Here is a 12352-nt window from a genome sequence, read left to right as displayed (position 1 = left end):
CTGCCTGTACAAACTTTATAAAGGATCCTCAAAAACTTTTAAGGACCCTGGCAAGCAGATTTTAGACCCCAGGGAGCAGCTTTGCTCCTGCTGAGAGATATTCAGACCCCTCGAAATCTTTACCTTTGTTTGGCCTGTCCCTGGAGTCGTAGCCAGTTGTTTTTCATCTCCTGTTGCTTCATAGTCAGTTTGTCATTTATGGATGGATTCCTTGTGGAAAGGCGGAAAGATTCCAATTCCAATGGCTGTGAAGAGATTTATAGTGGAGTGAATTTATGCCAAATGCTTATATTCGTTCCTGAGTTTGCCTTTCAGGAAAAGTAGTCCATTTTAAGATCCCAGTTTTCAAAAGCAGGTACTTAAATTACAATAAAAAATTATACAAAGGGTCTTGTTATATGTATAAAAAAATGCATACTCATTTGTGAGCAATCATCTGTGTGAAGACAGACATGTGTGTGTTACAATTAAGAAAGTAGCTTTGCAGAATAGGGACAACCGTACAGGAAAATTAAGTGCTAATTGTAACTTCTATTAGCTTAATCTAACAAGATGGGCAACAAAAGCCATGAAAATATGGCAGTACACAGAAGCAACCAGATTTGCCTTTCAGTAGAAGACTCAAACCCCATTTTTTATCTATTTCAGCTAAAGCAGCATCAAAACACTACTTTCAGTGCAGACTTCTAGTTAATGCTATTTTCCTTGACACAGCCTGATAAACGGTAATGAACACTCACCAACTCAGGTTTAAAGTTGGTATCTTTCTTGGGAAACTCCATCAAATTGATGAAAATGAAGAATTTTAATTATGCAGAAGGGATAATATGCCAGGCTGGTTTTAATCCATATGAAAAGTACAGATATTACTTTGTACATGATATTTGTGGTAGCACCAAAAAAACCCACCCAAACCTTGTTCATCTTTCTGTTTCCATGCAGCACTCCCCCATACAGACTTGTTAATGTTATCTGTGGAATGCTGACTAGTAATCACCCACATTTCATATGAGAATTAGATAACAAAGTCACGATGTGTGAAGGTATCACACATATTGTCACCATTTGCATACTATTGTGGAGAAAAAGTTTAGAGAAAGTTTGCAAAAATATTTTCTATGTGAAAAGCCTTAACACTGCCTAACAGTGAAAACTGTGAGAGGTTGTCACAGGATTTCTGTTACTGTGGTTCAGCCAAAAACATTTCTCTCTATTAAAAAATGCAATTATATAGGAGCTCAGACCCATATTTAATGCTCAAGATTAGTCCTAAACAATGCAAACAGGCCATTTTACAAAAGCCACAGCTGTTCAGTCAGGCAATTATAACCTAAGATTTCTGGTTTTGAAGTCTGTGTCAGAAAACTACACGCACTGTGGTTTTGCATTCTAGTTCTAAACAGAAAGAGAGTGGTGATTTTCATTCAAGTCAGCACAGAAACTGGGGGAAAGATAGGGAGTTAAATTTGGGTTCCATACTTTACAAAAGATATAGGACTGTCTAATCTGACTTGTAGGTGAGGGCCAGCGAATCATCTAACAAGTTGAAAAGGGACTTCTCTTCTTAGATTTGGTGCATCAGGAAGAATAATATTTGACATGATAAAGTAGGATTAAGCAGCATAGCATTTTACTGAGAGGAAATCTATGCTGCATTTGCATTGCAGTGCAATTCATACTAATGAATCTGAAGAGTCATTATGATTTTTGCACCATGTTTCCAAGAAGTAAAAATGACCTTTTTTACAGTATCCTCTGTACTTCCCCACTTCTTACCTCTATTTTGGACTTAATAACACTGATTTCTCTCTCCATCTCTTCATGTCTTCGAATCAGGTTTTCCACACTTTCCACATCCTTCCCATAATCCAGTGCTTGTATCAGTACACTCTGGAGGGGGCAACAAGACGTGCAAATTGTGAAGATGATAAAAAGCAAAAGGATCATGTCTTAATTCTTTCAAATAGTCTCCTCCTTTGTATTGCCATCTGAATGCTCTTATTCTCTTTTTAAACATCAATAGGGCACTTCCTTACAGCAATGGAACAAGAATTCACAACTCTTTGAACAGTTGCAATCCTACTTAAGGTGTCTCTGGTCATTCACATATAAAACAAAGACAGGAATGCTTCCCTATATTTCTAAATCTTTCTTTTCCCTTTTTTACCGTATACTAAACGAGACAAATATTTCCCATTAAATTGTGGCACAGAAATTTTCAAGTGTGTTTTATGAAAATGTGGAAAATAAAACTGACCCTCAGCATGCTGTCAGAAATAAAATCCCATACAATGAAGAAATACATTTGTAAAAGTTGTAATAAAAATTTCAAACTAACAGCCTTGTAACCTTAAATAGTACCACTATGTACCTGTCTACTGACTTACAGTTAAATTAATATAATTTGTTATGTGGATGAAATAATTACTTTTAATATAGCCTTTTTCTTCTATTAATCTCAAAATTATAAACCAGGATAGGCATTTTTACCTCCATTTTCTGATTGAATAAGATTTTTATACAACTTCCTAAGTTGCATATTTAATACATCTGCATTGCACAGTAGGGAGAGATATGCAAGCTAGTGTTAAATGAACTAGCTTTGAATTTGGAACACTAGAAGTTGCTATATCCAAGCTAAGTAGATACTACAGAAAAAGCTCTGTGGTAGCTCAGCTATCTGGCTTTGGTATTCAGAAGTGACTTGGCTCAGCACTGTCTGAAGGAGATGTACACTCATGTCAGTAACATAGCAAAAACCAGACACCAGTCCCTCAGATTCTTAGATTTGTATCCTAGTTACTGCATCTTGCTGTGTTCCTTTCTTGTGGACCGATTTACTAGACCACATGGAGATGTCTACAAATGTAAAGATGTTGCAGCTTAATTACTTGTCTAATTCTCCTTAGTTAGGGGAAAGGAGGAGTCACTGCTGGAGCATAATTTATCTCATCCTCAAGAAGACTTCAAAATAGGGCAGACTCACTGAGCTCTAGATGTATCTACTTCTTTCTACTGACTGCGGAAGAAACCATCGATGATTACTTTTGATATAGCAACTTACCACCTAAAAGTACTACTTAATAGACAATACCTTTTGACTAGAGACCATTAATTAGAGCAATAGAATCACAGAAGAGTTAAGGTCGGAAGGGACCTCTGACCACCATCTAGTCCAACCTTCGCCCAAAGCAAGGCCACCTTAGATGAGATTGGTCAGGGTCTGATCTAATTGAGATCTGAATGTTTCCAAGGACAGAGAATCCACAGTCTCTCTAGGTAATGTTGCAGTGTTTGATCACTCTCATGGTGTTTTTTACTTTATGCCTATTTGGAACTTTTCTTATTACAATTTGTACCCACTGCCTCTCACCATTTCACTATGGATCTCCAAGAAGTGTCTAGCTTCATCTGCCCTGTAACCTCTCATTAGGTAAAGACAGTATCCCCTTCTATTGCAGAATCTAATCTGTAATTTCCCACAATATATTTCAAATGTACCTTTTTAACCATGAATGCCTTAGAGTTGGTAGCCTGCAAAGTGCTTCGTGACATTTTCAGTCTTCCTACAAACTTGGTACGTAGGCAACTATCAAAGGTCACTGCGGGATACTCAGTATCTTTTAAGCAATCGCATGGTTGGGTTTATCACTGTTGGCTGTAATGGGTCTGCCTGAGATGCAGCCCTCACCGTGCTGTGCAGTGGTAGCTAGATAACACACCAGTGTTTTGACTACTGCTGAGCCGGGCTCACACAGCACCAAGGCTGCTTCCCCAACATTTCCCCAGTAGGCTGGGAGTGGGTAAAAACTTGGGAGGGGATATAGCCAGGACAGCTGACCCAGACTGTCCAAAGGGATATTCCATACCACATGACGTCTGCTCAGCAATATAAGCTGGGGAAAACAGGAAGAAGGGGGGGACATTCGTTTCACGTTGGTCGTCCAGAGCAACCACTACGTGTACCGGAGCCCTACTTCCCAGCAAGTGGCTGGACATCGCCTGCTGATGGGAAGTAGAGAATAAGATCTTTTGGTTTGCTTTTGCTTCCGCACGTGGCTTTTGCTTCATTAAACTGTCTTTATCTGACCCACGTGCCCGTTGTTATATTTTCTCTCCCCTGTCCAGCTGAGGGGGTGAGAGTGATAGAGTGGCTTTGGTGGGTACCTAGCATCTGGCCAGGGCCAAACCACCACATTGGCAAAACAGAATATTTTCCTGTCTTGATTAATCAAAATCTGAGAACTCACCTTCTCAGTAATTCTCTCTGTGATGTCATCAATTTCTCTGATTAAGGCGTGAATCTCTAGGGCTCCCTCCAACTTCTTCCTGTATGCATTCAGGTTACCATGGAAACTGTTCCACCTTTTATTGAAAAGAATATTTCAGAGGTGAGGATTTCCACAGCTGAGTTTCATGATGCTCAGATCCAAGTAAAGAGACAGGATTTCTGAACTACCTTATGTGTTGATCCACAGTTCAACAGGGGACACATCACAGAGATAAAGCATTAGCCTGATAAGGCTATCTGGTTATACTTACTCCAAGTTTTCAGGATGGCACAGAGGTTAAAAGCTAAAAAGTACTGGTCCAGTTTCCTTAAACTCTCAATAACCTCACAATCCCCATCTTCGTGCATTTGGTTCTTAGCTAGTGGGCTAGAGCAATATGGACCTCACCAGGACAACCATGTGAACAGAAGGAAGTGTCTCAGCTTTATGGATCTAATTCATAAAGTGCTATGAAATAGCGTATTTTCCTCCAAGCTTAGAAACATGACTTTGGCCCTGCTGGATTAGAAATCCTAGCTAACTGCTCTGAGAGCCTTGAAAGGAAACTGCAGTATCTGATGTTTGGTAGTCATGAAGTTGATGAAGAAAACATATGTCACAATTCCTCCATTTGTCCCAGCCCGAGACACCTAATCTTCCCTTCTTGTTTTTACTTTACAGCTTTAAAAGCTTACTTACTTCTCATTGAGCTGCTTCCGGCGTTCATATATTGTTTTTGTTTCTTCCTTGTTCTGTCTCTCCAGTTTCATGGCCAGGGCATTGATAGCCCTGATGTGAGCATCATCCACTGTTGTCTCCTGTAAAGTGAGAAAAGGAACAAATGTATGTGTTTGAAATGCTTGTGACTGAGTTTTCCACTGTGATGTGAAAAACAACAATAACAGCAACAAGCAAGAGTTTTACCTCACTACCAAACATTTCAGACACACACGGTTTGCTCTATTACAACTGCTGGTGTTACCAGTCACTGACAAGAAGACAGTAAAGGCAAGAAAGAACATTAATGACTATAGATACACCAATGATCTAGATCTAGACGAGGACTCTCAGAGCGTCATTTCTAAGCAGGCCCAGCAGGGGCTCATTTGTTAAAGAAACAGGTGCAGTTGCTGGTTACATAGGTGGTTGCTGTGGAACAGCTGACGTGTGGCAGATTGTTCCTTTGTCAAACAGGTAGTGACTTGTGACTCCTAGGCCTACTTGCTGTTTTCTCTAGATAGGGTTCTGTCCAGAAGTGCCTTCTGTGCTGTGGACAACAGGCTTAAAATCCATACAGCCTTGAGAAACCCAAACAACCCATGCCATTGTGTTTTCTTCTAAAGCAATGCCACTGCCTTTTAAGAGATATGCTAAGTCTTCGAGGCAACTTGCTTCACATGTACATACCGTAGAAAGGATAATGTTTGCACATTGCACATATAATCTGGACTATAGTGGAATAATTGTTCTTTGGAACATGATGGATGGCCAACACTGAACACTGCTCCAAGAATCACAAACATTCTCTATTTTTCTAAGACTAATAAATCACAAGCTTAGCAGGGGGACATTAATCACTGCTGTAGTAGAAGCACAGCTGTAAGATGCCAGCACACTGTTAATAGAAGCATGGACTCCATTTGTATTTTCTTTGTGCTACATCCCTATCAACGTGCATGCTTCCATATGTGCTTTACAGCCATGAAGTAAACAAGAGAAACCAATATACAGTCAGATATTCTTCAGAAACCCTGAAGTCTCCTCTCCTAGGAAATAATATCATCACAGTGTGACAGAATCTGAGTAGAAAATCTGGCAGCCATCAGTGCAGCATGATTGCTGCCTACCCTGGTTCTCAGATTTGTCTAGTGGGGAAACCTCGGCTGGATGGATGCAGACACTGTGCCAGGACCAGCCTGCTTCTGCTCGTATCACCCTAGGAAGTACTTTATAACTAAGCACCAGCTATGAGGGTATCATTGTCCCAGCATTTTTCTGCAGGAGTCATATTCAGAGTGGTACAGCCACAGTGGCTATAAGCTGATAGTACCTAAGGCCAAGAGCTTCCTGTGGCATATAAAATCTACCTTAGTTTATGGAAAGACTTTCCTATTCAGAGTCTTAAGCTGACTGGGACACTGCGTTGTTTCTGCATCTTTCAACATCCTTCTTTTGGCTGGTACAACCTATAGCAGAGCCCTTGCTTCATGCCTTAGCTCACCACTCAGCTGGTGAGGACTGAAGGGCCAATGAAGGTCTTTCACTTCACTAATTAGCTGGTGCTGAAGCTTGAGTGTTTTGGCTCTCTACCCAAATCCAGTACTAATACACTGTCACAGGAAATTCTGCCAGGCTCTGGAAAGGGGAGCTCAGGGTTTTCTCCCAGGTGTCAGGCATATCTCTACTGCTACTGTGCATAGAAGAGGATTGTCTGTTTCTGCTATTAGGCAACAGAAATAGAAGATAGGAGCTGCCATAACAGGAACTGGCAACAAGAAAACAGGCAAACAAAGGATAAAGACTATTAGGAGAGAACTTTAGAGTAAATCTCACTCACAAAATCCTAATACACATCTTTCCAGACCTTGATCACAGATTCCTGACTAGCAAATCAGCACAGTGATCTTTCCTGTTAGTCCACATCTGTAGCAGTTCACATAGAGAGAACAAGAGGCTGCCCTCGATGTAAGGCCTCACAGCTCTCATGGCGGGAGCTGAAGCACATCACAAGGAGGACCTTGTTGTGGCAGGACTTGTTTCCCAGCTTTCCCAAGGTTTAATTCCTAGGTTAGCACATCTCACTGTTGGCAAATGAGGCACCTGGCAAGACTCAGCACCACAAAAGAGGGTCAGAGATCTCAGCACAGAAAGGTGAAATGTGCAGCTGTCTTGTCACATGGCTACTATCCAAAGTGTAAACCATTGCTCTATTTTACTACATGTCTGATTATTAATGTTATGATTCATGACTAACAACATGTACTGTATAAACAAAGGCCCCCAAATATATGTGCTTCATTTGAATGAATATGAGAAACTTGACTGTTCCTCAGGAGCAGAGGAAAGGAGAAATAAAGGAGGGAAATGGAGAAAGTGGTCAATGTTTTTTTATGGGATTGTTCATGGATGGTCTATACCAACTTTCAGATTCAAACAAACTTGGCTGAAACAACCATTTTTAATCCACTTTTGGATGGAACTCCTTGTGACTTTGCAGACTGCATAAACCAAACTGGAAATCTGCTCAAATTCAGGCTCACACAGCCAGCTTTCCAGTCATGTACTGCAATCCAAAATTTTAGGTTGTGTCATAAGCACCTGACAGCTCTGTGTAGACATCATCAAAGCAGAAGGCACAATGAGGGAAATTCTGTATTTTTTAATGGCTTATAAAGTGGTAATGCTTCCTACCCCCTGATCTTTCACCTCCTCAGGGTACTGGAACTGTATTTGCTACCTAGATATACTGCTGGGCTGAAAAGTTAACTGCTGCTTCCAGCCACACAAGGAATGTGCATGGAAAACACCTCTTACCCCTGATGTTGCTCCACGGAACTCATTCAGCTTTTTCATGAGCTGCAGGCAGTGTTCATAGTCATTTCCCACATCACCTACATTAATCATGACTTCCTGGGGAAATAAGCAGCAGACAGGCAAACATTCAAGCTGAGTACAAGAACACAGCACATCCTAATGCTTATGCTGATGCAATAAATTCTGTGATATGTCTGTAAATCACTGACCTACAGCTTCTGAAGTAGTCTTTTCTGATCTTTAATTACGAGACACAGTCCCAGCTCCCTCTCCAATCTATTACTGATTATGGAAGCAACCTCTGAATACAAACTTAGTGGATCAAGTAACTCTACCTTCACTCTTACAAAAAGAAACTTTCAGATTTGATACACAATGAGAGTGAGTGCCAGTTGCCAAATGCTTCTAGTCTGCTTTCGTTTCTCTGTTTCAACAGAGACACACAAAATGACCACCAATAATTATAATCTCTTTATGTGCACATTTTACATGAGAACATGTACTAATACTGTCCAACTGACTCTGGCATGGAAACACTCCAGAAAACTTTTAAAGTTTGTTGAATCATTCCTTCCATATTGTTTGTAGAACATGTCATGACTCTTCCAGGCAAAAGCCACTAAGAAAATGTCCTGGAAGTTGACACATTTATCAGAGGTTCACTGCTAAATACCAAGTCTTTAGTGGGCTGCTTGGGTTAAATACTAGAATCCATTTACCTTCTCCCTGATCCAGGCTTCCACCTGGTCCACCTTCTGGAGAAATTCCAGGAAGTCCCGGCTATCCTCCAGCGTCTTTCCACGGGCAGCAACAGCTCTTTTCAACTTCTCCCAATGCTCCTGAAGCATGCGGACTTGGCGACGGATCTCTCCTGATTTTGGGTGGCCTTTTGATACCAGGGTTTCTCCTTTCTTCACATTCAGAAGAAGAAATTAGAAATTAAGGTTTCCCCTAATTGTTAATGCGATTACCATGTTATGTGACATTTTTAGAAGGACTCTTTCACTTTCCTAACCCAGACTGCACAATAAATTACTAATATAAATTCTTTCCTCCCAAATGATACTGCTCAGCTGGAAAGCTTTTACATCTGGAGGGAATCAAGAACACCAGGATTTGAGTATTTCCCTGCCAAGAATGGCATTCATGGAGTGGAAGCAACAAGAGAGGTATTGCAGATGACTGTGCCCTTCAGCTATGTGATTCACCCAGTTTCAACAAGAATGTTCAGAAATTGGGAGTGAAATCCTCTTTACCTTTTATAGGAGTAATCACCCCAGGCAAGGAAGAAGTCAGTGATACCTTCCTATTCAGGCATTAAGGAAAGATGGAAGTTCTTTGGATAGGGCAATTAACAAATCTCTCTGTTGTAAATTAACAGCATTACATTTCCATGGGGTACCAACTGGTTCTTGTCACACAAGTAGGATAATTGATATAGAAATGGTGAACAAGCTGCCCTTCCTTTTCATTCCATCTATCTGCCCTTCTTTGGATAACCAGCAATAATCTGCAAAAACACTAGCAGAATGAGAGAGTTACCTTATTAACAGTTGTGACGATTTCTTCATTTGCTAGAATCTCTGCCTCAAAGACCTGATGTTTCTGCAGTAGCTTCATTTTGTCCTGCAGACTACTGGGGTCTTGTGTGGACGGATCCTCTAGCTTCTGCATGCGCTCGCTGATCCAGTCTTCTGCCTGCAGCAGTGTGAGGGGTCAGAGTTAGCATGACATGCCTTCCTGGGGTCTCCTCCCAAGACATGTCATTTTTCTGTGCAACAGCCTACACCTAGGCTAAGCAGATTGAGCTGGGAGCTGACAGCCAAGGTGGCTCTCCAGTTTCTGAACTATTCTACTTGCTAGAAAATAAAAGCAGGTGGGAAATAAAATAATTTTTATCTGACCAGAAGAATAATGAAAAATTTCTTGAATACCACAAATTTTATCACAAGCCATAAACAGATTTTACAGTCTTCTATATTAGTTATAGAGAATCCTTGAGCAGATGTACAGCCTTGACAAGGTAGACATATTTAAAATGAAATTATGACAGCTGAGCCTTGGATTTAGGGCTCTGAGTTTCATCTTTTATCTCAGTCATCAACCTACCTGTTAGCTGGTTTAAGATTCTTAAGAATTCTGTGCCTCACCTGTAAAACAGCACTAAGATTCACTGATCTCGGCGATGTTGTGAGACTTAAATGGAAAATGCAAAGCAAATAAAGCCTTACTGATGGGCCAAGCACTAGTCAGATTATTTGAAAGCAAATACAACTCTATTTGCTTTTACACTTGATAAAATTCAAAATTATCTAGTCAGGAACATCAGATTCACACAAGCAGCTGTACCACAAGGACTAACAAAGCAAGGGTTGTGTGTTTCTCTCAGGAAATTCTTTTTTAGGGGATTTAAATGTATGCAGAATAAAATTGACAATAGGATGATGAGTTTTCAAAAATTTTCTTTAAAGTCTGCTAAACGTTAGCCCTTAGCACTGAAGGAAATATTTTCTATCCACCAAAACACTGAGAACTGAACACATTACATTGTAATTGATCCTGTTGCCCTTAGACCACTGAAGTAACCTAATGTTTTGACAACACAAGAACAGCAAATTGAAGCCAGCTTCATCAGTTTCAAAACATCTTGGCTGTCCTTGTGGAACTGTACACAAGACTTGACAACTGGAGGATTTTCTCAGTTAATTAATGATTTTAAGTGTTGTTTCAGCTGCTGAAATTCTATAAACAATAACAGAAATAGCTTTCACTAGCAGCACGCTCTCCAGAAAGTGTTCCCCTCCAAAGCACAGTTAGAGACTCAAACAGGAGCCTTATGTCAAGGTTGCCCAGGACAGCACACTGTCATCTGCTGTTTTCAGTTCTGACACCCTCCTCACAAGCTAGGGCCTTCTCCCATTACCCAGCCACACATTAACACTTTAACATCACTTAACTGACTTCTCATTTGTATGGGAGAGACTCATCCACACAGTTAGGATGAGAAAAAGTCAATCCCCTCTGTATAACCACTTAAAGGGTGATTTTTCTCCTACTTTTTAATAATCAGCATGGCTTAATGACAGATTAAACAAAGCCATTTTAAAAAAAAATCACATCTGCACTCTAGTGGTTTGGATTTTTTTAAGGCTTACTTAGGCTAGAGAGTGAGAGATCCTTCTCCTGGCCCCATGTCTACATTCAGATATGAAGCAAGGCTGATCTGTTGTCCCAAGATCTTTCTATAGAAAGACATACAGTTGTCTGGACAGGCATTTTCACTTTGTTGAAGACAATAGCGAGACTAGTGTTATACTCAGTGTAGGCACATGGGACCAGACTTATTTCTATAGGACTCATAAAAAATGTGGGCACTACCAATTTAGAAACATATATTTTCAAAATATCAGTTGCTGTAACCTCAAGAGGACAAACTTTTTGTAAATTAAACTGATTTTGAATGACAGAAATATTTAAAGCATAAAGGGATGTGCCTCTTCCAGACATTTAGAGATAACATTTCTCTCTCTTACTCTTCTGAGATAAAGTGGGTTTTATTCACTTGTATAGAGGGTGAAAGGGAAAAGAAGTTAAGTGAGACTAACATGATGAGCAAGTTTCAAAGTCAGCATTAAAACTCAGAGCCAGCATTAGAAGTCAAAACTTTCAACTTTATGATCTTTCCTCTGCAATAACTTAAATAAATACACATATTTCTAAGTAGCAACTGGTTCATTTGCCTTCCATGTTAACCTGAGGTACAAACTTTGTCACAACAGGACAGTCTATAAGTCTGTCTCACTTCTTCCGGACTAGAAAAGCACTCTATTTCTACTGTAGGAGAGTTTGTTCTATTTTCTGAGCAGCATGTGATCTCCTGAGTTAGTCATGGGTTTTGTGAAGAAAAAACAAAATCCTATGTCCTGAAAAGGGTACAAACTGCAGGAGCTAGCCTTCTAAGCAGAGCATATGATGTTGAGCTCTCCATCTGTTGAACTCATCAGTAATCACAGACTGTATTGTCTTTGTACTAATGTGTGTAGCTTTCTGTGTGATTGCTGCTAGAGAGTAACTAAGAGACTTTCAACAATGACAGTGATTACTATTTTCTGCTAGCACAAAAAATTCTGTTTGATCAATAGAAATGACTTAGGATGATTGCAGGATGGGGGGTTTTCAGGGGAGTGGGACCTGAGCTATGGGACTTGTTCTCGAATAAGTAGGAATAAGCAATGACCTCATTGATTTCACAGCTAAACTCAAAACTCATCTCCACAATTTCACATCCCTTTGGGGACTATTCCCATGTATGAACTCGTACAGACCCAGAACATCATTAAAATCAAATTAAACTTTCCATGCTACCCAACAAAGAGGAAGAGAGATATTACTGTAAGATTTTTATTTTTTAAATTCCTTGGTGGCATTCACATTCTACAGCAGTAGGCAATGAATTTAGATTGGCGAAGTAAATGAGCAGGTAGTTTGAGAGCAAAAACTCCTTATACAACTCTTGCTGAATTTATATGGAGAAAGTGGATGAGAAA

The 12352-nt window shown here is 40.1% G+C and overlaps 1 protein-coding gene across 1 annotated transcript in view; it reads right to left on the bottom strand.

Moving 5' to 3' along the window:
• Positions 1-12352, bottom strand: part of SPTBN5 (spectrin beta, non-erythrocytic 5) — a 99946-nt gene that overhangs the window by 29701 nt on the left and 57893 nt on the right. Inside the window, exons 36-42 of the mRNA XM_086462991.1 lie at positions 9348-9503; positions 8525-8716; positions 7806-7901; positions 4971-5089; positions 4251-4365; positions 1777-1890; positions 124-245 (exon numbers count right to left, since the gene is read on the bottom strand). Of these exons, the coding sequence (XP_086319117.1) occupies positions 124-245; positions 1777-1890; positions 4251-4365; positions 4971-5089; positions 7806-7901; positions 8525-8716; positions 9348-9503 (914 nt within the window). The remainder of the gene's footprint in view (positions 1-123; positions 246-1776; positions 1891-4250; positions 4366-4970; positions 5090-7805; positions 7902-8524; positions 8717-9347; positions 9504-12352) is intronic.

Source organism: Leptosomus discolor, chromosome 3 (genome assembly GCF_034619465.1).
Source record: "Leptosomus discolor isolate bLepDis1 chromosome 3, bLepDis1.hap2, whole genome shotgun sequence".
In the NCBI taxonomy this organism is placed as follows: domain Eukaryota; kingdom Metazoa; phylum Chordata; class Aves; order Leptosomiformes; family Leptosomidae; genus Leptosomus; species Leptosomus discolor.
The sequence above is the reverse complement of the archived record's forward strand: the minus strand, read 5'-3'. Positions and strand labels throughout refer to the sequence as shown.